Source organism: Cebus imitator, unplaced genomic scaffold (assembly GCF_001604975.1).
Source record: "Cebus imitator isolate Cc_AM_T3 unplaced genomic scaffold, Cebus_imitator-1.0 Scaffold0, whole genome shotgun sequence".
NCBI classification, from domain to species: Eukaryota; Metazoa; Chordata; class Mammalia; order Primates; family Cebidae; genus Cebus; species Cebus imitator.
Genome location: NW_016107315.1, coordinates 15911560 through 15938075, shown reverse-complemented (window position 1 = coordinate 15938075; position 26516 = coordinate 15911560). Strand labels below are relative to the sequence as shown.

Genomic DNA, 26516 nt, shown 5'->3' with positions numbered 1-26516 from the left:
TCTTACTGTCCAAAGAGATAAGGGGACTTTTGTGAAGATTTGAAGCAGGACCATTGGCTCTTTTGGGGAGCCTTGTTTGACTGCTTTTAATTTAGGGCTTTGAGCCATCAGCACCACCCAGAAAAGCATTCTCTTTGATTAAAGGCTAGCTGTGGAGCAAATTTCTCTCTCAAAAGGCACAGATGGCACACAGGATTGAAGATCCCTCTTAACTTAAAGAAAGAATGGAGGAAAACAAACGGTACCTGTCTGAGTCTGTCCAGAAGCTACGGCCTTACTCTGACTGCTTGAGACAGACTGATCCTCTTTCCCTGGCAATTCTACTTCTTCAGCAGCCACCTGGTCCAGGGGCTGGACTTCAGATCCACATTCTTCTTGGGCCTCTGTCTCATTTGTTCTCATCTTTACTATCTGGGTGGGGGATCTATTTGTGACATCCCTTTCTTCAACGCTTTTGTCCCAGGTAGAAGACGGTGCATTCTGAGCTGTGGTGTTTGAGACTGTACCAATGACTTCTGACACTCGTGGTGGTAGGGTCACTGAAATTGGCTCAGATATGCTCATAGAAGGTGATTTGCTTAATTTCCGTCCTATCTTCGGAGAGAAAGCATAGACAACCTTTTCAGTAAAGGAGGATGGCTTAGATGATTTCTCTTCAGTTGGACTCAAGTCCAGGGTAAAGAATGGACTCAGTTTCTCCTGAAGAGGAGAGACAGGTTCAGAGCTTGCCGTGCTTCCTGGAGTCTGACACTGGCTACCAGCTGTTTCTGCATCCTTTTTATTGGCACTTGGTCTATCCTTGGAGTATCCTGGTGAATCTAAAAAGGAAGCACCACTCTCCAGACATTCCGATTCGGCCTTAGGAGGACTACATTGAAATGACATTGGATCAAAATCCAGGCTGGCTACTCCAATGTCTGGTGGGCTCAAGTCAACATCCTCAGCTGAATGAGGAGACATAAGGGCTGGGATATGAAGCAACCCTCCTTCCTCCTCACTCTCATTGTCATGAGGCAGATTATCATAGGAGTTACAGCGGTTCCCCAGCATTTCTCCATTAAAAGAGGCAGACAGTGCATCACTGGAAGATCTGGGTCTTCTGGGTCGGAAGAGCTTAGAATCACCTAGAAAAAATGAACAACAATTATCTAAGTATGAACATCCTAGGATACACAATGCTGTGGTACGTCACCTACTGACACAGTAGTAACTTACTACCTAGGTGAAGAAAGTGTTACTTCTCATTTTCTTTCTGAAAATTCTTTCAGTGCACACAGATCATTTAAATTTGAGATAACAGAACTCCCAAACCAAATGCTAAATAGCAAACACGTGACAGAATCAGAGGGAGAATGCAGTATTTCATGGTCTGGATAGAAAAAAGAACTCAGAATGCTCGGATTCTATTACTAATCCAACACCGATTCTTGGTGTGGGTTTGGGCAAGTTTTTCATTTCTTTGTGTCTTATTTTATCACTGGTCCTCATATGACTTATGAGGTGGAATTAATCACCTTGAGTGGCACTTTGAATCTATAATAGCAAAATGGATATTTTGGGGGGAGGAACATCCTTATTAATATTCAAATTTCTAAATAGCTTGAACTTCTCTTCTCAAGTAAAACATATTCACAATCCCATAAAGTATTTATATATATTTAGTAAAAAATCCCTTTCAGATACTTAACAAGAACATCATATTTTTTCTTTCAGAATAGGCTTTAAGTTTTTTAAGCAGAGTCCTCAAGAGTGGCAGAGAGTATTACATAATTTAACAATATTACTAAATATCCAACTGGTAAAAAAGAAACTATTCTCTTAGGATTATTTTAATTGCCATAGTTAAAAAGTAATTTAAAGAGGCAGAAAATATCTTAATAAATAGAAATATATTGGCCGGGCATGGCGGTTCACGCCTATAATCCCAGCACTTTGGGAGGCTGAGGTGGGTATATTACCTGAGGTCAGGAGTTTGAGACTAGCCTGGACAAAACAGTGAAACCGCATCTCTGCTAAAAATATAAAAGTTAGCTGGGTGTGGTGGCACACAGCTGTAGTCCCAGCTACTCTGGAGGCTGAGGCAAGATCATCACTAGAACTGGGGAGTTGGAGGCTGCAGTGGGTCGAGATTGTGCCACTACTCCAGCCTGGATGACAAAATGAGACTCTGTCTCAAAAAAAAAAAAAATATATATATATATATATATATGTATATGTGTATATGTGTATATATATATGTATATGTATATGTATATGTGTGTATATGTATATGTATATGTATATGTATATGTATATGTATATGTATATGTATGGGTGTGTGTGTGTGTGTGTATGGGTGATCAGTACATTCACAGATAAAATTAATTCCTTACAAATATCTTCTGCTTAACATTAGTATCTACCTAGCTTGCTGGATTGTTTTTGTAGGTTATCTTGACTAGTTCAACTGAACATCTTGGAAAACTCATATGATGTCAACCACACAGATAAAGTGATGTGGGAGAACTTCTGGAATCAAAAGCAAAGCTATTGGTCAGTGAGGATCTAGCAATTAGAACAGTTATTAAATGAAGATGAAAAAACAGACCAAGATGATGATACCTCAGGATATTTCAAAAGAGCAAGATTTCACTTGCTCTTGAGTATCACTGTTTTAAGAAAAGCCCTTTGGAAATCAATGTAGCTCTTGGTTAGTATTTTTAAAAAGGATCTTATTTATAATTCTGCTGCAATGGCAAAACGCAATTCAAATAAATAAATAAATGTCCTATTGTGCTATTACATGGCTTAAAAACAATAAGAGCTTCTTCCAAATTGACACTGAAGTAATTCTTTATTCTAAAAATTAGTGCACAGATATAACCATAATCCAACTTTTGCTAAATAAAGATAAAATAATCTTATTTGCACATTTTTTTAGCTTTGTTTTTTAAGACACATTGCAGTCAAACCTCTTTTCACTCTTAACCATGAAATTTTGGTCCCTATTTTAAGAAGGTTTTTTTTTTTTTTTTTTTTTTTTGAGACAGGATTTTGCTCGTTACCCAGGCTGGAGTGCAGCGGCACAATGTCAGCTCACTGCCACCTCCGCCTTCTGGGTTCAAGCAATACTCCTGCCTCAGTCTCCCAAGTAGCTGGGACTACAGGCGTGCACCACCACGCCCAGCAAATTTTTGTATTTTTAGGAGAGACAGAGTTTCACCATGTTGGCCAGGCTGGTCTCAAACTTGTGACCTCAGAAGATCTGCCTCGGCCTCCCAAAGTGCTGGGATTACAGGCATGAGCCACCATGCCCGGACAAAGATTTATTTTAAGTTGCCTCCTCCAAGTACTAATTATCCTTGCATAATGAGGACCCCATGTAATCAATCCAATCTATGAAATTTAAGATCAGGTTAAGCCATTTGCAAGACAAAACACTAATGGTCTAAATATCAAAACTGCTTAATTATATACTTTATAAAATTATGGTCCCATTGTGAAATCTAAAGATGGACATAATAATAACACAAGTTTTCACTAGACATTAATAAATATAAATGGTTAACTTGAAATATTTTGACTATTTTTATGTAAACTGAATAGCAGTCATGCCAAAAATGAAAAGATTAAAGATTGCTACCATGTGAAAGCAATCGATGAATTTTAATCTGAATAATACTAAATAGATACCAGTATTCCCAGGGAATGAGTTGATAGCCTATTTATTAAGCACAGGTATGTAAAAATATACTCAATTGCAGTATTCTCTTATGCAATATATTACAGAATAAAATGACTGATATTTTTAGTCTTACCATCAACTGCGTGGAGGGACGTAAGAGACTCCTCACTTTTAGCTGAACGGAGGGTTCCTTCTGCCCTGCCACCTGAAGAATAAAAACCAAATAGTGTGAAGATTTATTATTTGTTACATATGTGGTTAATGGGATCAGTGTTTTTCCTGATACATTTACGAGTGATTAGCTGTACACTCTGACAGCAATTTAGTACCCTATTATACAATGTGTTACATTGTTTTCAAATGGTTTCCATGTGAAAAAAAACTCTTCTCTAAAGGATTATGAATTTGAGCATAGAGATTAACTAAGATGCTTCTTTCTTTTATATTTCCTAAAGACCAATATGGTATCTTGAGATGATATCATACTGGATTATTGTAGGCCCTACACCTAGTGAATGGTATCCTTATAAGAAGAGAAAACACAGAGACACGGAGATGGCATTTGGAGATGGTGGTGGAGACTGGAGGGATGCTGCCACATGTGGGAGCTGGGAAAGGCAAGGAGGGATTTTTCCCTGGAGCCTTTGGAGGGAGCACAGCCCTGCTGATAACTTGATTTCAGACTTTGAGCCTCCAGGACCATAAGGAAAAAAAAATCTGTTGTTTTTTACTACTCGACTTGTGGTAATTTGTTACGGGAACTCTGGAATACGAACACAAGTAACTTTATGTACATATGCTGCATCTTATTCGCTAAATATCTTCGTCCTCTTTAACCCCTCGGAAGCACTAGGAACACTTCCTTTTTAAGTCCTTCCTCCTCTGTTGAGGACAGCACATATACCTTTTTTCTTCTGTCTACCTTTCTAATCATTTCTTCTTACTCTCCTCTCATGACAACTCTTCATTTCCCATCTTTAAACATTGCTTCTCTCCAGAGTTCCACCCTAAACTGGCTTCTGTTCACTCTGCTTCCATCTCCTGCAATACTATTCTTAGTCCCTTGTCAATTAGGTGAATCCCTACTTCTCCTTGAAAACCCTTATCAATGGTTGTGTTTTCTAACCACTAGCCCCTCCTCTACCAGAGTTGGCAATTCCTACCATAACTATCTCATGTACCTCTCTTTTTTAAGAGACAATGTATCGTTTTGTCACCCAGGCTGGAGTGCAGTGGCACAATCATAGCTCACTGCAGCCTCAACCTCCTGGGCTCAAGTAATTCTTCTACCTCTGCCTCCAGGGTAGCTAAGACTAGAGGGGTGTGCCAACAAACCTCAGTTGTTTGCATATTTTTTCTTTCTTTTCTTTTCTCTTTTTTTTTTTTTGTAGAAGCAGGGCCTCACTTTGTTGCCCAGGTTAGTGTTGAACTCCTGGCTTTAAGCAATCTTCCTACTTTGGCTTCCCAAAGTGTTGGGATTATAGGTGTAAGCCACTGAACCTAGTCTAAACCACTATTTCATTAACTATGATTCTGCGCTAAAATTTACTTTCTTATACATATGACTTCCTAAGTTGCCTTGGAAGGCAGAAGTACTATCTTAATTTTCTATCTGCAGAGACTGCTATCAAAATAGCTAGTACAGGCTCTACATGATTGCAAACTGAATGACCAATTAATATTAGTATAATTAAACATTATACTTCTAACATTACCTAAGAACAAAGTACTACTATCCTTCCTAGATTCAGAAGCTGTTAATATCAACAGAACATGACTTTTAAACTATTTTTAAAAGAGTAGTTTTTCGACAGTAATAGATTTATTTGATCTAATAAGATACTCTATTAATGAGAAACCTAATTGAAAAAAAACATCTTTAGTTAAGAGTTATAAACTTGAAAAGGATATGGAAACACAGTTTTGTAATTTTTGAAATCTGTAAAAATATAGATCAATAAATTTAGATAACATAGCAGTATTTATTTTACAACAATAGACAAGCTATATGCGAATTTGAATCACATTCTTATTACATATAATTGATATAGTTTCCCTAAACTATATCAATTGGATACTTCTACATATTTATATATAATTTATGTTACTTTTCTATTTAAGGATAAAGAATTGATAAAAGAAGACACTTCATATGTGTGACACAACTGTGAACACATTATGGAAGCAGATCATAATATGTGAAGAATGTGCCCAGAGCAACTAAGGCCATCATGACAGCACCAGAAGTGAGAACCTCTCAGGCATTCACCTTTCAGAGCCATGGCTTTCATCTCTGAAGGCTCACTTTCATTCCGCTGCAGCTTGCGTTTAGAAACCGATGATGATTTTCCCAAGTTGAAAAATGAACGCCAGCTACCCACAGGAGATTTTTTCATCTTATTTTGAGGTCTCTTTCTATGAAAGAGAAAATAATGAATCAATATTAAGATAGCCATGGGTCTGTCTTTTCTTATAGAAAAGAAATGAACACATGACAGAAAGAACCAAACGGCCTGGAGAAGCATAAGTGAAATAGTAAGCAAACATCCACCTTCCAGGCAGCACATTCTACACAGTGCAGCCAAAGCAGGAAATGGATACTAAACATGCGGATTTTAGTATTAGTAACTATTTTCACAAAGATCATTTTATACATAGTATAATATTTGGATTCAACTTCACAAACTGCAGAATAAATAGGAATAAGGTGTATCTGGGAATAGGAAATATTAAGTGTCCAAAAATAATACATAAAGAAAATGATTTTAGGTGTGAGTAGAGAATAAAGGTTAAAAAAAAAAGAAGACAAGGATTAAGAATAATAACAAACATATACTGAATGCCAGGCACTGTGCTACCTGCCTTATATGTGATATCTCCTTTAAATCAGATATAACTACATGAGGTAGGTACTATTATTCTCATTTTGCAGCCAAGGAAATTATGGCACTAAGAAGTTCAAATAACTTCCTTAACATTATATAACTATTAAATTGTAGAGTCAGGATTGAAATCCAGGTCTACCTATATCTCAATATCTACTCTTTTAACTACTACTCCATAAGGAAATCTTTGAGTAAATTATGGAACTAAAATATAAAATCAAGATGCTGAAGACAAACTCAGGATGACAAAATAAAAGAGTATGTTCTGACTTTTTGTTGATAGAACGTTTTTAGTCACAGGAAGTGAAAGGAAGTTAGAGGAGTATACTAAAATACAGGAAGAACAAATTCTAAAGTTATATTAGTACTACCCAATCCAGAGAATCAAAATCCTTACATTCATGTGTAATAGCCAAAGGAGTAGCAGAGACATCAAAAATAACTTTTACATACATTAGTCTTCCTACTACAACCTAGTAAAGAAGATACAGAAACCATGTTATTATCATTTCTTTAGAGTAATAGAATTTCAGAGATGGAAGGGACATTGAGAGAGCAAACTGCTTCAGTGATTCTCAAACTTTAACAGACATCAGAATCACCCGGAAAGTCACATGAACAACCGATTGCTGGGTCCCATGCTCAGGGTTTCTGATCCAGTGGGTCTGGGGTGTGACTGGACTGGACAATGTGTACTTCTATCAATTACCACCAGGTGATGCTGATGCTATTGGTTGGGAGACCACACTATTGATCTATTCTAACCTTAATGTAAAACCAGTATCAAACAAGTCACTGTCCATTCCTGACTTTCTGAATAAACTGTTCAAACACAGCTTATTTCTAAACAAATTTCAAAACAACATATTTCAGAGAGAAAAATTAACACTGTATAATGACAGTATATCCTTATTTTTCTAAACAATTTTCCCTATACAGCTGATGTTCTTCTTTTATAAAATTACGTGATGTTGTAAAGAACGAATCATTTGTACCATTCCCCATGAAGCGGTGTCATCCATATTTGAATAAATAGGTTTCTCTGGGACTAGCCTAGAATTCAATGGAGTAATAGTAAAATACAAAATTGAAAGCAAACTAAAAGAAAATAATAGTACATAGCTATGAAAATCATATCTTAAAACAGGGTTTAACAAATTTTACCTTTCAAGTGGGAATTCAATTATGGTATGAAATTTTCCCTGAAGTGCAGCAGGTCCTTCTCCTACTTCGATATATTTATTTTCCGTCACGATTGGAGAATTGACCTGAGCTTGTGTTCGTGCCTGGGCCTCTTCCAATGTCAGCAGCTTGGTGGATGGAGAGGATACCAGGAGGGACTTGGGCCTTGATAGAGAAGCTTCAAAAAGAAAAGGAAGGTGATGAAGACAGTGTATTCAATTTGTTAGTATCCCTCTCTCCATTTATCTACGTATCTGCTGTTTCAAATTTTCTTCAAGTATTTTAAATAGCAAAAACCATAGTGCTTTATATTAAGTGAAAAACTGAAGGTGACCTACTAGTGGCACACATACACACATATAAAACTCTTTAATAACTGTTCTCCTTCCTTAAAAGATATGAGGAAAGGTGATCAGTCACTCAGATATTTTTAGTTTTGAAAGCAATTTTTCTTCTTCTGTTCCATTTTATACTTTAATATACATCAATAATGAATGACAAGTTTTTTTTAACGTGGCATGAACTTATATCACAATAGGTCTAATATGTAGCATTCACTACATACATACAAAATAACTGTCAAACTGTGCATTTTGGTAAGCAGCCATACATTATTAGCTACCTTATACCAGTGATGTGTTTTTTTCATTGAGATAAGAAATGCGTGGTTTTCCACTTATTTGGAAGCTGAGACACACACTCTTGGTACGGAAGGAACCCATGAGAGCCGTACCTGCCCCTTCTTGCATGACCATGCTGATTTTGCCACTGAAGAGCACATCAACGTGATTCAGGATGAACTCAACAACCACAGACTGAATTCTCACTTCCATGAAAGCTGCTGTTCCACTGAAGCAGGCAGATTCTATCTGTTTTGATCTGTGAGGTAAACATTTTCATCACAGAGTTGTAAAGATAGCAGTCGTAAAGGGCCTCTTTTTTTAAACGTGTAAATCACAGACAAACAGAGGAAGAAATACTTTTACTGTCCCTTAGCTAAGGCCTAGCTGCCTGTTTTAGGCAGATGCAAATAAAAAGAACAGATTTGTTTTATCTTTTAAAACTTTCCTTAAGGGACACTGATGAATTAGCCTTTTATTTAGGATTAGTTCTACTAAAAGTCATAAGTGAAATGCAAATTACCTTAACAGGTTTGGAGCCCAAACAATTGCTAGATTTTTTGCATGCATATTTGTGATGGAACAATAGTCAGCAAGAAGAGACAAGTGTCTCATCAAGAACTCCAGTGTTCTGGAAATAAAACACAACATATTAACAGAAAGAAACATGATGTAGCAGTATAGAACATAAAAGCCTACTGATTAATTTCTAAGTTTTCAACAGTGAAATGAAGAAAGAGACCACACAAACCCAAGAAAACTTTTTTTTTTCCTGCCCAGTAGGTTTAAATATTACTTATTAGAAGTGAATCTCCCACCAAAGCTAGTTTCTGGAATAAATAATATTTTGAAGTTATACCATTCTACTTGCAGCACACATACTAACAGGAAAGGATTTCACACTTCTATGAAAGAAAATAGTAATGTCTCAAAAGCCTAAAAGCAGTTAAAAGAAAAATTCCAATAGACATCAAGGGGAAAATATTTGACCAAAGAATATGCTTTTGAAATGAAGATCCTAATTCAAATCCTCCTGTTCTAGTTTATCTTCACTGGTTAAAATTTGCTTTACTTAAACAATTCCATATCTATTGAGATTAAACAACAGGGAAGAGTATTTCTGAAAACAAAACATGATCAGCTTAAATATAAGTTAAACCAGGTAAGTGGAAGTATGTGTGTGTGTGTGTGTGTGTGTGTGCGTGCACACACAGAGGTATTATCTATCACCTACCATGCCTCAAAGTGTCCTACCTAATCGTACCTACAGTAAAACTATTAAAGACAATGGGCTGGGTGCCATGGCTCACGCCTGGAATCTAAGCAGTTTGGGAGGCTGAGGCAGGCAGATCACTTCAACTCAGGAATTCAAGACCAGCCTAGGCAACATGGCGAAATCCTGTCTCTATAAAAAGTCTAAAAGCAATTAGCTAGGTGTAGTGGTGCATGCCTGTAGAACCAGCTACTCAGGAGGCTGAGACAGGAGGACTGCTCCAGCCCAGGAAGGGTGCTGCAGTGAGCCAGCTTGGGTGACAGAGTAAGACCTTGTCTCACACACACACACAAAAGACAATGAATGCAATGAACAGGAGACAGAAATACAAGGCTCTATTATATGAAACAGTAATGAAAGATAAAATATGGTCTACATATGAGCCACAAAGATTCAGATGGGCCTAACGTGAATTTGAGAAGAAAGGGAGTATAATACTTAGACTAGGCATTAGGCATTATTCAAGATGCTTTTACCAGCAGTCTCATTGAATTCTCACAATAGCTCTAACAAGCACAGAATTACCATTCCCCTTGTATCAAAGACAAAGTGAAGGTTGCTGGGGTTTCCACAAACTAGCAGTGGCAGTGCTGCATTTCAAATCAAGGTCAGAGTGGTTCCAAAGTGCCTGACATTCAATGGCATTGTAGTTGCTTTACATTTAAAATGGTAATTCTCTGTCTCTTCTGTATATAATTAAGTAAGGAAAGGCAGATAGAAGTGAGGCTGGCCTGAGTACTATGTAGAGGTGAGAAGTTTGAGAAATGTGTTTAGAAAACCATGTAAAATTTTATTACTGGAAGAAGGTGAATGAAGACAATAATTAAAGGACTTCAGAAACGCATTTGATAAGATTTGCAAATTTGAAAAACCAAAGACATCTATTTGGTTTGCCTAATTATGAAGATGTTTTTAAAAGTTAATGTAGAATTTTAGTCGGGATTCCACAAAATGAGCACTTTTATATTCAGCAGATGAGTGTGAATTGTATAAACCTTCACAACCTGGAACATAATTTGGATACTGTTGTCTAGTATTCAGAAAAATAATTTAGATTTCCAGAATTTCACTGCGAGGTCATTATTCTATAATAAAAAACATAATCTAGATTCCATGTAAAAGGATGGCCCTCATAGTAATATATAAAATTGGAAAAGGAAGGCTGGGTGCAGTGGCTCACGCGTGTAATCACTTTGGGATGCTGAGGTGGGTGGATTGCCTGAGCTCAGGAGTTTGAGACAGACCTAGGCAACATGGCAAAATGCCATCTCTCCCAAAAATACAAAAAATTAGCGTGGTGGTGTCTGCCAGTGGTCCCAGCTTCTTGAGGGGCTGAGGTGGGAGAATCACTTGAGCCTGGGAGGTGGAGGTTGCAGTGAGCCACAATTGTGCCACTGTACTCCAGCCTGGGTAACAGAGTGAGATGCTGTCTCAAAAAAGAAAAAAAAAGGAAAAAGAAAATACCTCATACCACCTGTAGATTAAATATGCAAATTATGGAAGGTTAAATAACATATGGCATATCCAAATGAGACCAGTATTGAAAATTATGCTTTTCAAGAACATCTTAGGAATTCAGAAATGTTGATGTTAAAATTTTAGATAAAAAGTCTATATCAAAAGATATATGAAGTAGGAGATACACACATACATAAGTTATATTGAAGAAGCTAGAGTTATGCAAGAAGAAATTATATACATTATAAAGTAGGAGATATACATGTACATAATAATAGTAGGCAATGTATATAATCCAGGTAGAACATATATATAGGTAATATAATGTATATTACAACACAGACAAAGAGGATAATATTAGATATATACATATAAGTGTCTACAGTCTAGCTATAAAATAGTATACAGAGGATATAAAACATGTGTGCAATGTGTATTATTGAACATCTATCTGCAAGACTCTACTCTGGAAATATAGTGATAAACAAAACAGAATTCATGACCTCAAGGACCTTATGTTTCAGAGAGACTGTATACAGAACTTACAATGGTTCAATTTATGATTTTTTGACATTTATAATGGTGTAAAGGTGATAAACATTCAACAGAAACCACAATTCAAATTTTTTTTAACTCAGTCTGTTGCCCAGCTGGAGTGCAGCGCGATCTCGGCTCACTGAAACCTCTGCCTCCTGGGTCCAAGCAATTCTCCTGCCACAGCTGTCCCGAGAAGCTGAGATTACAGGTGTGTGCCGCCACACCTGGCTAATTTTTGTATTTTTAGTAGAGATGGGGTTTCACCATATTGGCCAGGCTGGTCTCAAACTCCTGACTTCAAGTGATCTGCCCGCCTTGGCCTCCCGAAGTGCTGGAATTACAGGCATGAGCCACTGTGCCCAGCCACATTTCAAATTTTGATCTTTTCCTAGGCTAGCAACATGTGGTCTTATACTCTCTCATGAAGGTAGGCAGAGGCAGTGAGCGGCAGTTCCCAGGCAGTCACACCATCACAAGGGCAAACCCACTAATACTCCACAGTGTAATGTGTTGCCAGGTGATTTTTCCCTACTGTGTTCTGAGTGTGCACGCGTGCACGCACACACACACACACACACACACACACACACAGTCTCCAACTTACAATGGTTCAAGTAAAAAAAAAATATATATATATATATATATGGAGTCTTGCTCTGTCACCCAGGCTAGAGTGCAATGGCACAATCTCAGCTCACTGCAACCTCCGCTTGCTAGGCTTAAGCAATTCTCCTGCCTCAGCCTCCCGAGTAGTTGGGACTACAGACACGTGCCACCATGCCTGGCTAATTTTTTTGTATTTTTAGTAGAGACGTGTTTCACCATGCTGGCCAGGCTAGTCTTGAACTCCTGATCTCATGATCCATCCACCTCAGCCTCCCAAAGTGCTGGGATAACAAACGTGAGCCACCACGCCTGATCAGTTAGGTATATTAAATGAATTTTTGACTTACAATATTTTTAACTTATTGGACAGAGCGTCATGGTAAGTCAAGCATCTGTATATTGAATAGGCAATACAGTATATATTTTAAAAATGTAAAGTAGGATATAAGTTCAACAGGGAAGATGAGAAAGCAAGGGAGCTCTGTATATATAATTAGGAAGGGAAATACCTACTTATGTGGGAAATACCTATAATATAGGAGAATATATACTATGGCAGGAGGAATATAAATAATTATGGAGTAAACATAATATAGCAGAGAAGTCATACATATCAGTAATAGTGGAGACATACATACACACACATATAAAAACAAGTGTGTGTATCTACAGATTTAACACATAGTAAATAGATGGGTATGCATGATAGGAGATAAGAACAATGACAGCAGCAAACTCATTTGGTTCATATAATAGCATTTACTATTTAATAGACCTTGTTCTAAGTGCTTTTTTGTTAATATTCACCACAACCCTATGAGAAAGTTACTATTATTGTCTCTGTTTTACAAATGATGAAACTGAACCCAGAGAGACAAAAGGACTTGCCCAAGGTCACAAAGCTAATATGGTCAGTTTGGCTCCAGAGTCCCTATATCACAATGCCTATAATATCTAGATATTATATATGGTAGAATATATAAATGTACTATACAGTAGAAAATAAATACATATATAAAACAAGAGATACAGATAATACATATAGTGATGGATTTATGTAAACATATATAGCAAGAGATATATGCACTTGACTGTATGAGAAAATATAAAAAATATTAAGAATTCTATTAAATATACAACACATTAGAGGAAGGAAATACATACATTTATATGTATATGACAGGGTATCTTCTTACTGGTATTCTCTTAATTCACTCACAGCATTAACCACTACTTTCAAGTCCTTCTGAAAAACGAACTGAGTGGTGCTAGGGCATACTAAGTTTTTATAGTTAATAGGTTTCTCTTTGGCACCCCTGAACACTCTGGCTAACATTATTTGAATTATAAGTTTACTTAAAGTGAATTGTTTCCATAACTGTTTATGAAAGGTTATATTCATATTAATTAAATGCTATCAACATTTACAAAACATGATTTAAAAAATCATTTTTGCTTGCTTATCTCCATGAAACCTTAGTTGAAAGCTCTGCAAAGTCTTTATAAAAGGTCATTTTGCAGCCAAAAAAGGAAGTGTAAAATGAGTAAAAATCAAATGCTATGATGAGCAGAGAACAATTTAAAGCAAAACAAAACCTATAATTACTAATAATATTCTCAGAGATTAGGGACTGTATCCATAAAATAAGAATAGTATGATATAAAGTAGGAATATTCTGAGAAATAAGGGAGGGAGGGAGTTTTTAGAAATAAATATTCTTATAAGTCAACAGAGAAAATGAAGAATATCCATAGGTAGAAAATGACCAAGAGAAAACGCAAAAATAAAAGGATTAGCTCAAGAGTTAAAATAATTCCAGGAATAGAGGAAGGGGTTTAAATTGTAATGAGAACCATCAAATAAATAGTACAAGGAAATTTCCCCAAACTGAAAAACAAATTTCCAGATAGAAAAGCCTCATCAAAGGGCCTAAAGTGAAGAATGAAGAAGAACCCATACCAAGATACGTCAATGTAAAAGCTGACCACTAGGTACGTTCTAAATTTGAAAACCTCCAGAAAGGATAAAAACAAAACAGTTCATATAAAAAATGGCACACTAGTACCAGACTTTACTGCATTACTTCAAAGCATTACTTAAAGTAAATAAAGTAATACTGTATTGTAGCATTTTTTAGTAGACAACAAGGGTACAATACCATCAAAATTGTAGGGAAAAAATAATCTGTACACTGAAAGTACACAGCTAATTATCAAGTGAATCCAACAATAGAATAAGAGTATTTTCAGATATTGAGGTCTCAAAAAATTTATCTCCTATACACCTTTCCTCTGTAAGACATCAAAGATATATACTACAAAAGCAGGTAATAAAAACAAGGAAGATGACAACAAGATATCCAGAAGAGAAGAGATCTAACTCACAAAGAAGGTGAAGGGAATTCCAGGGAGAGGGTTAAGGTTGGGGTTGGCAGCCTCCTTGTAGATCTAGAGAACAATCAGCCTGGATCTAGGGAACAGATGGCCCTAAAAAGGATGTTTTCAGGAAGAAAAAAGATTAAGAAAAAGATTAAGATTGATATGTTTGAACACACTGAGAGAACATTTATAGTTCTGTTGGAGAGTCTGGGGGATAAATTAGTGACAAATAGAAACCTGGCATGCCAAAAATGGTCAATGAATTCACAGAAAAGCCAAAAAGTTGTGCCAGGAAGGATATACAATTCTAGTATATGATTAAGTGCAGTTGTGAATAACAGTGAGAGTTACTACAATGGAGACACCGAATACTGATTTAACTCCAAACGCTGATATAATTAGACTATGAAGATGAGTGAAGGGGAAGTGTGTGTTTGTGTGGTGGTATTGTGGGGAAGAGGTTGCAAGAGAGCTAATTCCTCATTTACCCTAAAAGGAAAGCAATAAATGTCGCCAAGGAATGAAAAATACACACACAGCAATATAAGCATGCTATCAGAAACAGCGGAGTCAACTCCAGCAGAGAGAGCTGACAGTAATAACTTCTGGGAGAGAGGGAGTTTGGATGGAGGGTGTGCAGCTGGTAACTGCTGTTTCTTACTGTCAGCTCTGCATGACATTTGGCTTTTTAAAGCTATCTACACATGTCATATTGATAACTTTTTTAATGTATAAAAAGATATATTTACATGGTAAATCATATAAAATTGCCAAGAGACCTCGGCTTAAATCTAACCATCCATCTTGCTCTGCTTAATTTGAAACAAAAATAGCAGGGTTCAGGCCCATTCACACATTTTATCATTTAAAAAATCCTCTTAAGTAGGTGAGTACAGTTGTCCTTTGGTATCAATGGCAGATTGATTTAGGGCCCTCCACAGACAATACAGTCAATGGATGCCCAATTCCCTCACGTAAAATGTTGTTGTAGTAGCTCCGCATAACCTACACAATCCTCCCAAATGCTTTAAATCATCTCTAGATTACTCATAACACCTAATACAATGTAAATACTATATAAATAGTTGCTATATTGTATTAATAGAATGATGACAGAAAAAAGTCTGTAAATATTCAGTACAGATCCCTCCTAATATTTTTGATGCATGATTGGTTGAATCCATGGATATGGAACCCACAGATATGGAGGGCTGACTATATTCTAGTCACAGATATTAAGATTGACTCTTAGGTCACATAGGTGATCAGTGGTGGATCTGGAAATTCAGACTCAGGTCTACCAAATCCGATAGTCTTTATATGGCACTAGGGTTACTTTTTCTGATTAGTTGATAAAAGTCCTCTTCTCCCCATTCTTCAAATAACTGTATACTGATCAGATTCGTCTCTCCAGCCTTCCTTTTCAGGGCTAAATATCTCACTTTCTTTGAGCTTACCTCTCCACAACTCTTTAATTTTCTTTTCTTTTTTTCACTGTTTAATGGGTCCTTAGCCCTCATTAATTTTATCACATTCCTCTTCAGATGGACTTTATCAATAGGACAATAAATTACTGATACTAAGTTACCTCCTAGGTCATGACTATCATGCACTTATATCTATAGTGTTGATTTTAAAATATCTATTGATTTTTAGTATTGATTAAAAATGTTGGGTTGATTTAGTGCTAATTTTTTTTTTTTTTTTGAGGCAGAGTTTTGCTCTGTTGTCCAGGCTGGAGTGTAGTGGTATGATCTCGGCTCACTGCAACCTCCACCTTCCGGGTTCAAGTAATTCTCCTGCCTCAGCCTGCTGAGTAACTGGGATTACAGGCGTCTGTGTCCATGCCTGGCTAATTTTGTATTTTTTGTAGAGACAGGGTGGTGCCCTGTTGGCCTGGCTGGTCTTGCTCACACCTGTAATCACAGCACTTTGGAAGGGTCAGGTGATCCACCCACCTCGGCCTTCCAAAGTGCTGTGATTACAGGTGTGAGCAATGGCACCTGGCCTAAAGTACTAATTTTTGAAACATATATATAAGCAATGTCATTTTGGAAAAAAAAAAAAATTAATTTGCATATTACTAGAACATCTGCTGAATTTAATTTCTTATCAACAATTGAAATTTTAAAGTATCTTTTGTTTCTTTGCATACTAAAATCTAGTTTCAACCATTTTCTTTTTCTCACTAGCTGGCAAAGTCCTCTTCAATTTTATTCTGGTTTTCTCAGACGTAACCACAAATATTTCCAAGAGTTCAAACTAACATACAAATCAAATTATGTTTTAAAAAGTAGCAACAACAACAAAACCAATGAAGAAACTAAAACAAACAAAAAATCTACAAGTTTAGTCTACCATCCATTTGTCTATCCATCTATTCATTCAACCTACCTTTAAGTACCTATAGGATACAAAGCAGTGTGCCAGGCCCTGGGGATCTAAGGACCAATGAACATCTAAACATACACACACACACACACACACACACACACGTACACATATATATAGTATATGTGTGTGTTTATATATGTATAAGTAAAATACAAATCCATTCTTTTAAAATGGAAATTTAATTAGAACTCCAAGGAAGTTTAAATAGAAATCCAAAGGGAAAAAAAAAAAAACTGTTTACAGGTCAATCAACCGCTAACTCCACCTGGTATTTACCCACAGTGGCTGACCTGTAGTGTGGTGGCGGGAGCTGCTGGATGACATCGTGGATTTTTATCAGCCTTTCTTCATCTGTTGCTGCTGAAACTGCATCCTAGAACAGTCACAGTACAAAATAAACTAGTGAGCTTTGTTGGTAAAAATCAAAGTTCTTCACTTACAATTTAATTTTCACTCTGAGATCAACTCACTTTGCTCTTGGATGCAACATGGTGAGGAAACACAACATTGTATTAAGGAAGTCAACTGTTTCCATGCAGTGTGTGAACACTGAGATCTACGAAACTAAGTTTAAAAGGCTTGACAGTAATCCGTATTAAGGGTAACAAGACTAGTAGCTCAAAGTCAGAAAGCAACAGAATGATACTCTACAGCAAAGACCACAGACTAACTGGCAATATTCGTTTTTTTAGAAGTCATTTTAGTCATAGAACTATTTCTTACATGGGACGAAACCAACGTTCCCATGTTTTGAACAAAAGCACAGCAAAGTTCCACAAAGAATTAGATTCAAAAGTAGCCTGTACTCACAGAAAATTTCTCATACAGCTGGTAGGTAAGCAGAGGGTTTGGGAGTTCCCGGAAGTACAGCTTACATAGGGAGCCCACAGAATGGATGTCCTGAACATATGGTTCTTTCGTCAGGTCGGGGACATGCTCAGAGTCAAATTCATGGCTGATATAGACAGAAGAGGACAAGCAAGTCACTTGACTGAGGAAAGCAAATATATGTCTTAAAAACAGAAAGCATAGGCCCTAAAAGTATTTAGCTCTATTTCAGTGAGTTGCTATTATCTTCTATTTATTATACTTTACATAAGTCATGTTTGGACTTCAGCAACAACTGGATGTCTTAGTACAAGACAGATACCTTTCTATGTAGAAATTAAGGGCACAGCTTTAACATTAAAATGTACAATGGCCTCTGAGATACATATGAATGAACAGCTCTTACAGTACATCAGTCTGAAAACAGGACTCCTAATTGCTAATGATTTGAATATCCAATATTTTGGCAAGTCTAGGGACTAGCGTTGAATGGCAAATGATCCACGAACAATTATGAGCAGAAATTCTGCAGGTACAAATTATACGGCACAAGAATGCTTTTCTAAAGCAGGGTAAAAAAGTCAGAAACAACATAAAGCAATTCCTACCTACCTAACAACAAATTTTAATAAGCAGGAAAATGTGTATCATTAGAATGAGTAAACTAAAAGTTGTATACAGAATAATAAGGCAGATTAAGCTCACTCTCCAGGAATTTAATTAATATTAATCCACAGGCATGAGACCACTTATCATCTACCTAGAGGATTAATGTGTGTGTATAATATGAATATGGGATTTACTTTGTCTTAAACTGAAGACTAAAACTGTCTTTAGTACAAGTGGTATTTATGTATTTTTCAAGCATGTATTCCCAAAAACTGAGACGGGCTCTGTGATTCTTTAAAATATTAAAGTCCCTACAGAATAATGGCAGTTACCATGCACCACAATACAAAACAAAAGATAATGGCATATCAAGAATAGACTAGAATCCAAAAGATTAAGCAAAAATAAAATATTGCTGACACAGAGTATGTCACTGTTTTTGTCTCAGAGAAGATTTGGGGAGGATACGTACGGATGCATACTTGAGCATATACACAGAATCGGGGTCAAAGGAGATGAGAAAATGTTCCATTACCATCCATTTTAATTAACACCTAAAGAATAACTCTATTATAATGCAAATTTTATCTCTTACCGCTGTCATCAGCTCAAACTCAATTTGCTAAAATCTTCAATCATTATAAAGAGGCAAAATACAAGTACTGAAGAGATTAAGGTGAATGATTATCTGATATTACAGATGAAAAAATGCCATTTAGGAAAGTATACACAGAAAATAACATGGATATTATTTCCTATTTTATCTAAGCTACTTTAATAACAACAGGTTATCAAAGTAAGTGAATCCGTTTTTGAAATATTTTCATTTTAATTAGTTAAATAGGAGTGAAAAAATGCCATATAAGATTTTACCGTAGTCTCTGGATATTGGAGGCAACACCAGAAAGGCGATATATTCCATCCACAATGCCATATCTCTCAATGAATGCTGTGCAGCTTTGAAGAACCTGGGGCACTAAAGAGAATTTTTAAAGACATAGATTAAATTAGTAGTATTCGCTGTAACCAAAGTTGCCAAAAAATAAGATTGTTTTAGTTTACAAAAGCAAAATAAAATTTGTAAATTAAAGATAAAAGAGGCAAAAATTAATCCACTACAAAAAATGATGGGGTATATTTATCTAATTTCACACCTCAAATAGATAAACAATTCCTGAATAATCAAGACTGGCTCTATGTCATTACACTTAACTAAGTAAGAGTTTATACATTATTAGGACAATCTATCTTCTGCAGTAGACTCAGTTAGATCATGTTACAGTAACATATTACAGTAAAATGAACTGTTTAGTCCTAACACCATGCCAGATTTTTAAAAAATACATCTGTTCAGCTGACTTTCATATATAGCAAATGGATATATAAAGTTAAATGTTTATCCCCTTGTAAGTGCTGCAAAGTTTTGCTTCTAAAAAAGTATCTTCTATCTTTTCATAGTTAATGTAAATTCTGACTTTGAATTCAATAAACAAAACACTAATATAATGCAAAGGCCAAAGCAATTTCAAATAGATAGAATCTTGTAACTTCCTGGCCATTTTTACATTAACTTACTGACATTCTGACTTTATATTATCAGCTCATAATAAAGGACACGCTGTCTGGCTAGCTCCATTAATATACACTGGAAAGCTGTCTGAGCCATGTAGTATAGAATAGAATTTTCAAAGTATATGATAAAAAAATTTTTATAACTATTCAAAATTTATAACAGCTGAGACTTTAACATTAGTTGTTTTGCAATGCAGATTGATGAGTTTATAGACTTTAGTATGATCATTTGATAGGGTTAGTTAAAATCCTTGAAAAGAAATCCTTGGAAATTTTGGTTTGCAAAGAGCTACTATAATAGAGATAAAACATTCGGAGTGGCAAATGAAACAAACAAGACATTTTAATAAGATAATTTTAGTGAATATATTTCATTTACCGTATATTGTCATTCCTTTATTATTATAATCGACTGTTCCTTGGTTTTCCTAAATTTTGTTGTCCTTCCTGGAGTCTATCTTTAAATTCTGTCAGGTTCTATAAGAACATTTAAAACTTAACCTCCTTATCTTTGATTAAAAAATAAAGCAAAAAACAAAAACCAGCAGCTGATAATATTAAGTACTAAATATACAACAGGCTAAGTGCTTTACAATGCATACTTTCTGATTTTCAGAGAAATCCTGCAAGGAAAGTACTATCATATCCCCATTTTTATAGAGAAGAAATTGTATCTTAGAAAGAGTAAGTTTTACTCAAGGGCAGGCAGGAAACAGCGGCAGAAGTGAGATTCTAACTCAAGCAGTCCAAATACAGAGCCAATGCTTTTAGCTACTGCAATATACTGCCCAGCAGAGAAGGTCTTTCACAATTCATACTCAATTATTATTGTATTTCCATATTCCACAGCTCCAGGCCAAGTAAAATCTTACCTTTTGCCATACAAACCAACCATCCTATGATTCCTTCACAAAACAATTTCCTCTAGCTGGATTCTCTCCCCTACAACCCTCCTTCATATAGAAAATTCTTGGCTATTGTTCAAAATCCAGCTAAACCATCACTCTTAAGCAAGCCTTCATTGAATACCCACAAGTAGAGGTAGGTGAGCACTGTGTTTTATGTGCTCACAGAACAATATTTCAAATTATCATTTATTATTACCGTTTTCTGACCGTGGGCTCTTCAAGTGCAAAACCATGCAAAATTCATCTTTGTATATTTAAAACTCAGGAACACTGTCCTGACACAATGTACACAATTAGCAAGTAAATTAATTTACAGGTGCCCTCAGAGCCTGAAATAGTTATTATCTGGTCAAGTTAGCAGGGAAGGAGCCTTAGTTTTCATACAGAGTTAGACTAATTTCTGCCTCTAAAAATATTCAAGACTTTTAGCAACAAGAAAGGGATATATTTATGCAGTAAAGATGAAGGGCAGGCAGAATTGCTGGGTACTTCTTGTGGATTCAATTGATAGTAGAAGCAATCTCTGTGTCAAAATCATATGCAAAATATATAGTATCTTTACAAAAGCTTGGGTCCTAGTTCTAACATTGTCCCACCAATGATAACATCGGTGTTTTAGGCTTCAATTCTAAAAACTGGAAGTGGAATAATAAAATTTGGGGCTAGAAAATTTCAGTCACCTGCTTCAAAGGGAATATATTTAGAGATTACAGGGATAATTAACATCATTACTTAGGAAAAGAGTTAAAATTTTTTCCTGTAAAGCATCAAGAAGATGCTTCTCATTATGTATGCTCCGAATTAACAAGCTAATTCACCCAAGTACACAGGCAGTTTGTCTTGGAAGGCAACCCTTCAGAGCACAGTATTTTATTTCCTAACTTTTCCATATTGTCAATCTATACTAGCACACAAACATTTTTTGTAAAATTAAGCTACTATTTATAAAAAAGGATAGGTAATTTTTATTGGATGTGTACATCTGTGTGTTAAAAGATTCATATCTGTTTACTATTCCAAATAAGTAGGAAAACATTGAAAACATGGAGAATTAGAGGTGTTTTCCTGATAATAGGACCAAGTCCCCACTCACATAATACTTCATGGCAAGCATCTGAATTGTTTTCTTATATTTTGTATTCCCTGAGTAGAAGGACTGAATGTCTACACAACAATCACATAATAAGCTTAATAAATAAAATTACATAATTATTACTTATAAGTTTAAGAGAGACAAATGAGACATTTAATATAAATAGCTGGCAAAATGAAAGAAAAACATAAACTTGAATTTTGAAGAAAAGAGAGCAGAACTGAAAAACAATGTCAGAAGAAAAAAAAGATCTGGTTTCTTTTTTCACTAAATAGTAGGAAAGCAGTATAAGAATCTAATACATTCTGTTTTGTAAAAAAAATCCTAGTTTTAGAAAAAAGGCAGTTTATTAGTTACCCCAAACCATCTAACAAATCAGCCAAATGTATACTGAATAATGATGTAGTCAAAAAATAACATTAGAAACCTCCAAAATGGTTCCTCCAAAAGATTGTACGACTTTTAGAATCATTCCCACATTCTCCACATAATACACTTCTGATTTACTTTCATTTTACATTCTTAGTTTTTAAAATATCATATGACAACAGAATAAGAATTACATATTTAAATTAAAATTGGTGATCCTTAAAATTAGAATATGGCTAAAAGAAGTAGGAAATGGCTCACTACATCCTTGATGCATCCTCCCACCTCAGCCTTTCAAGTAGCTGGAATCACAGGTGTGGGCCACCATGCCCAACTAATTTTTAAAAATTTTTTTGTAGAGGCCCTGTCTCTACAAAAAAATTAATGATAAAAAATCAGGTTTTTTTCTGGTATCAGATACCAGAAAACTCTCTGTTCCACTCAATTAGATTTTATCATAATTAGGGAAAAGATGAATACTGTAGTTTAACCTGCTATTTTTCAGAAAGATGTGATATAATAGCTTCTGTCTTCCCCTACTAACCTTAAGAAGAACGAAAACACACCTGAAACTTCTAAGTACAACTAAATTTGAATTGATATTTGAGAGAGAATGAGCATGGCAGAACAAATTAGAAAACTCTCCTTAACTTTTTCTTTTCTTTTTTGAGACAGAATCTTGCACTGTCACCCAGGCTGCAGTGTAATGGCATGATCTTGGCTCACTGCAACCTCTGCCTCCCAGGTTCAAGCAATTCTCCTGCCTCAGCCTCCTGAGCAGCTAGAATTCCAGCTATGGTATGAGCCACCACACCCAGCTAATTTTTGTAATTTTAGTAGATGCAGGGTTTCACCATATTGGCCAGGCTAGTCTTGAACTCCTGACCTCAGGTGATCTGCCTGCCTCAGCTTCCCAAAGTTCTGGGATTACAGGCGTGAGCCACCACGCCAGGCCTCTCTTTCATATTAATGATCACATCTAAGCAAGGTTAAACATGTTACATGGCATTAAACATGCCATGCTGCTGAGGCTGGTCTCAAAATTCCTAGGCTCAGTTGTTCCTCCTATCTTGGCTTCCCAAAGTGCTAAGATTACAGACATGAGTGAGCCACCACACCCAGCCCCCTACAAAGTCTTAAGATCCTAAAAAACTAAAATTCCTAACATATTCATTAAATCAAAGACAAACTACTACATCATTTAACTGCTAAAAAAAACATTTTACTTCCTAATTAAAACTTAGTTAATAAACTTCAAAGGTTTCCCTTCTCCTGCTAATTTAGGCTTCATTTGAATATTCAAATGAACATCCTTCTTATGAATATTTATTCATTTCTTACCCCTAATGAAACAGGAAATTATTTTAACATGCCAAGTATAATATATCTGACCTCAGTCTTCAAGGTTTCTGGCTCCTAAAGTTTACTGAATTTCAATTACACTTTAACATCACAAGTCAATTTTTTCTTCTAGTCATTTAACTTTGTTGGTAAAGAGGGATTAATCTTCCAGGATTATGAAATTCATTTCTAATATTCCTCTAATTTTTTAACTGAAAAAGCAAGAAAGCTAAGAAAAAAAAATCACAATATTCTCTAATACTTTAATTATATTCATTTTTCATATCACCTACATATCCAGACTTTTAAGAATTATATCTACTGTTTATATACAACATTGTTTCAGGTTTCTACACTGTTTTCAAACTTATTTATTTATTTATTTATTTACTTGCTTACTTACTTACTTACTTACTTATTTAGAGACAGGGTTTTGCCCTGTTGCCCAGGCTGGAGTGCAGTGGCATGATTAATTGCTTAATGTAGTCTCCAACTCCTGGGGTCCAGCAATCCTCCTACCTCAGCCTCCAAACTAGCTAGAAGTACAGGTGTATGCCGCCATGCCCAGCTCATTTTGTATATTTTTTTGTATAAATGGGGTCTTGTTATGCTGCCCAGGCTGGTATAAACTCCCGGTCTCCGGTGATCCTCCTACCTTGGCCTCCCAAAGTACTAGGATTACAGGAATAAGCCATCTCACCCAGCCCAAACTTAAAATTTTTAACAGCTTCAACATTTATAGAACATTCCCCTGTCCGGGTGTGATGGCTCATGCTTATAATCCCAGCACTCTGGGAGGCTGAGGTGGGTAGATTGCTTGACTCTAGGAGTTCAAGACCATCCTGGCCAACATGGTGAAATCAAATCTCTACAAAAAATACAAAAATTAGCTGGGTGTGATGGTGCATGCCTGTAGTCCCAGCTATTCAGGAGGCTGAGGCAGGGGGATAGCTTAAGCCCAGGAGGCAGAGGTTGCAGTGACCTGAGATTGTGCTACTGCACTCCAGTCTAGATGACAGAGTGAAACCCCATCTCAAAAAAGAACATTCTCCCAAATTTGGGTATTTAACTTTTTTTGCTTTCATACATAATGTTATAATGAACATTTTTGTTTCTATTTAATTATGACATTAAGGTAAGTCCGTAAGCATGAATTCATTAGCTGAGGGGAACACTATAAAGTGTCTTGCTATGAAGTGTCAAATGTTTTCCAAAAAGGCAGTGCTAACTCAGAACCATCTGAAGTCAACAATTCTTAACCTATTGGTAAAAACCACTACTATGTTTAATGGCACTGGATATAATAATTTAGAAAAATAGCTTTAATATTTACCAATGTAAAATAGTATTTCAAAATTGCCTAAAGATACATTTCCAGGACTACAAATAAGGAGAAACATTTTTCTGTATTTTGTTTATTATCGATTGCCCTGTGATAGTTTAATGTTTATATCTTTTCTCCATTCTTTTACTCAGGAACTTAAATTTTTCCAAAAATCTGAAATGATATTCTCATACACTATGATAGCAGCATTTCATCATATCCAAAAATGATTATTTTTCTTGTCTATGATACCTCTCCCTCTACATTGTTATTTTTCATTATATGAAAAGTATATATATTTAAGTCATCTCTTTATGTTTTTTGTTTAAACCTGAGAAGGAGCTATCATTCATTTTATCTCAAAACAAAATCAATTCACATTGGCAATTCTGTAAGTTTAAAATGGTTAACTTACACATTTGAAGTTTATTTTCAGTATGACAAAATGTAAATTTTTTTCAAAACTGCTATTTAATTATCTCTATATATTATAAATCGTTCTTCCTCATGACATGGTTCTAAAACCATACTTTTCTCACAATGGATTCTTATGTAGAGTAACAGCTACTTCTGAACACTCTAAGCTGTTTGACTCACATTTCATTCTCTGCAAAAAACTCTTTTTTTTTTTTTTAAAGATAAGGTCTTGCTCTGTTACCCAGACTGGAGTGCAGTGGTGTAAAATCAGCTCACTGCAACCCCCACCTCCCGAGCTCTCTCACCTTGCCCTCCCAAGTGGCTGGGATTACAGGCGCGTACTGCTTTGCTGGTTAATTTTTGTATTTTTGGTAGAGACCATGTTGCACAGGCTGATCTCAAACTCTTAGCCTCAAGCTATCTGCCTGCCTTGGACTCCCAAAGTGCTGGGATTACAGGTGTGAACTACTGTACCCAGTGAAAACTCTGCCTTTTAGTTTTGAATATTGTTTTAACATCTAGTAAAACTAGATGTCTCCTATCCTATCACTGATTTTTTTTTTTTGACATTCTTACTGGTTGAGTTTTCCATGTGCATTAGTTGCAAAACTAATCCTCAGAGTTTTTGTTTTTGTTTTTTTGGGATCTGCATTAAGTTGGTATTAATTTGAGAATAACATCTGTTTGAAATTACATTTTGTCTACTCTCTCAAGAAACATGGTACAGTTTGCATTAAATTCCTAACTCCATTGATATTCTTTAACCAATGAGTAAGACCTTAATTTGAACTTGATACTATCAACCCAGTATTATTACTTTACCACTGTTTCTCACTAATAGTCTTCTCAAAAGGCACAATGGGTATTTCCCATACAAATTTTGAATTTCACAATCACCCATTTCTGGTACTTAACAACATTACAGGTAGATCCTGCCTTCATCTTCTGGAATCTCTGAAAGAGATGCTAGAGGAAAGTGCTATTTTAAAATATAAAAGGAAAACATTTTTTTCTTTCCCTTCTATCCTTCTCCCCATTCAAAAATTAAATTCTTGAT

General features: G+C 35.7%; 1 protein-coding gene across 5 annotated transcripts in view; it reads right to left on the bottom strand.

Moving 5' to 3' along the window:
* The window catches only part of ARHGAP32 (Rho GTPase activating protein 32), a 316763-nt gene that overhangs the window by 9175 nt on the left and 281072 nt on the right, over positions 1-26516 (bottom strand). For all 5 annotated transcript variants that reach the window (XM_017523437.2, XM_017523455.2, XM_037736140.1 and 2 more), the window contains 9 exons: positions 19309-19411; positions 17809-17953; positions 17289-17371; positions 8875-8982; positions 8465-8610; positions 7714-7909; positions 5934-6079; positions 3798-3869; positions 246-1124 (listed from right to left, as the gene is read on the bottom strand). In XM_017523437.2, coding sequence (XP_017378926.1) covers positions 246-1124; positions 3798-3869; positions 5934-6079; positions 7714-7909; positions 8465-8610; positions 8875-8982; positions 17289-17371; positions 17809-17953; positions 19309-19411 — 1878 coding nt within the window. The remainder of the gene's footprint in view (positions 1-245; positions 1125-3797; positions 3870-5933; positions 6080-7713; positions 7910-8464; positions 8611-8874; positions 8983-17288; positions 17372-17808; positions 17954-19308; positions 19412-26516) is intronic.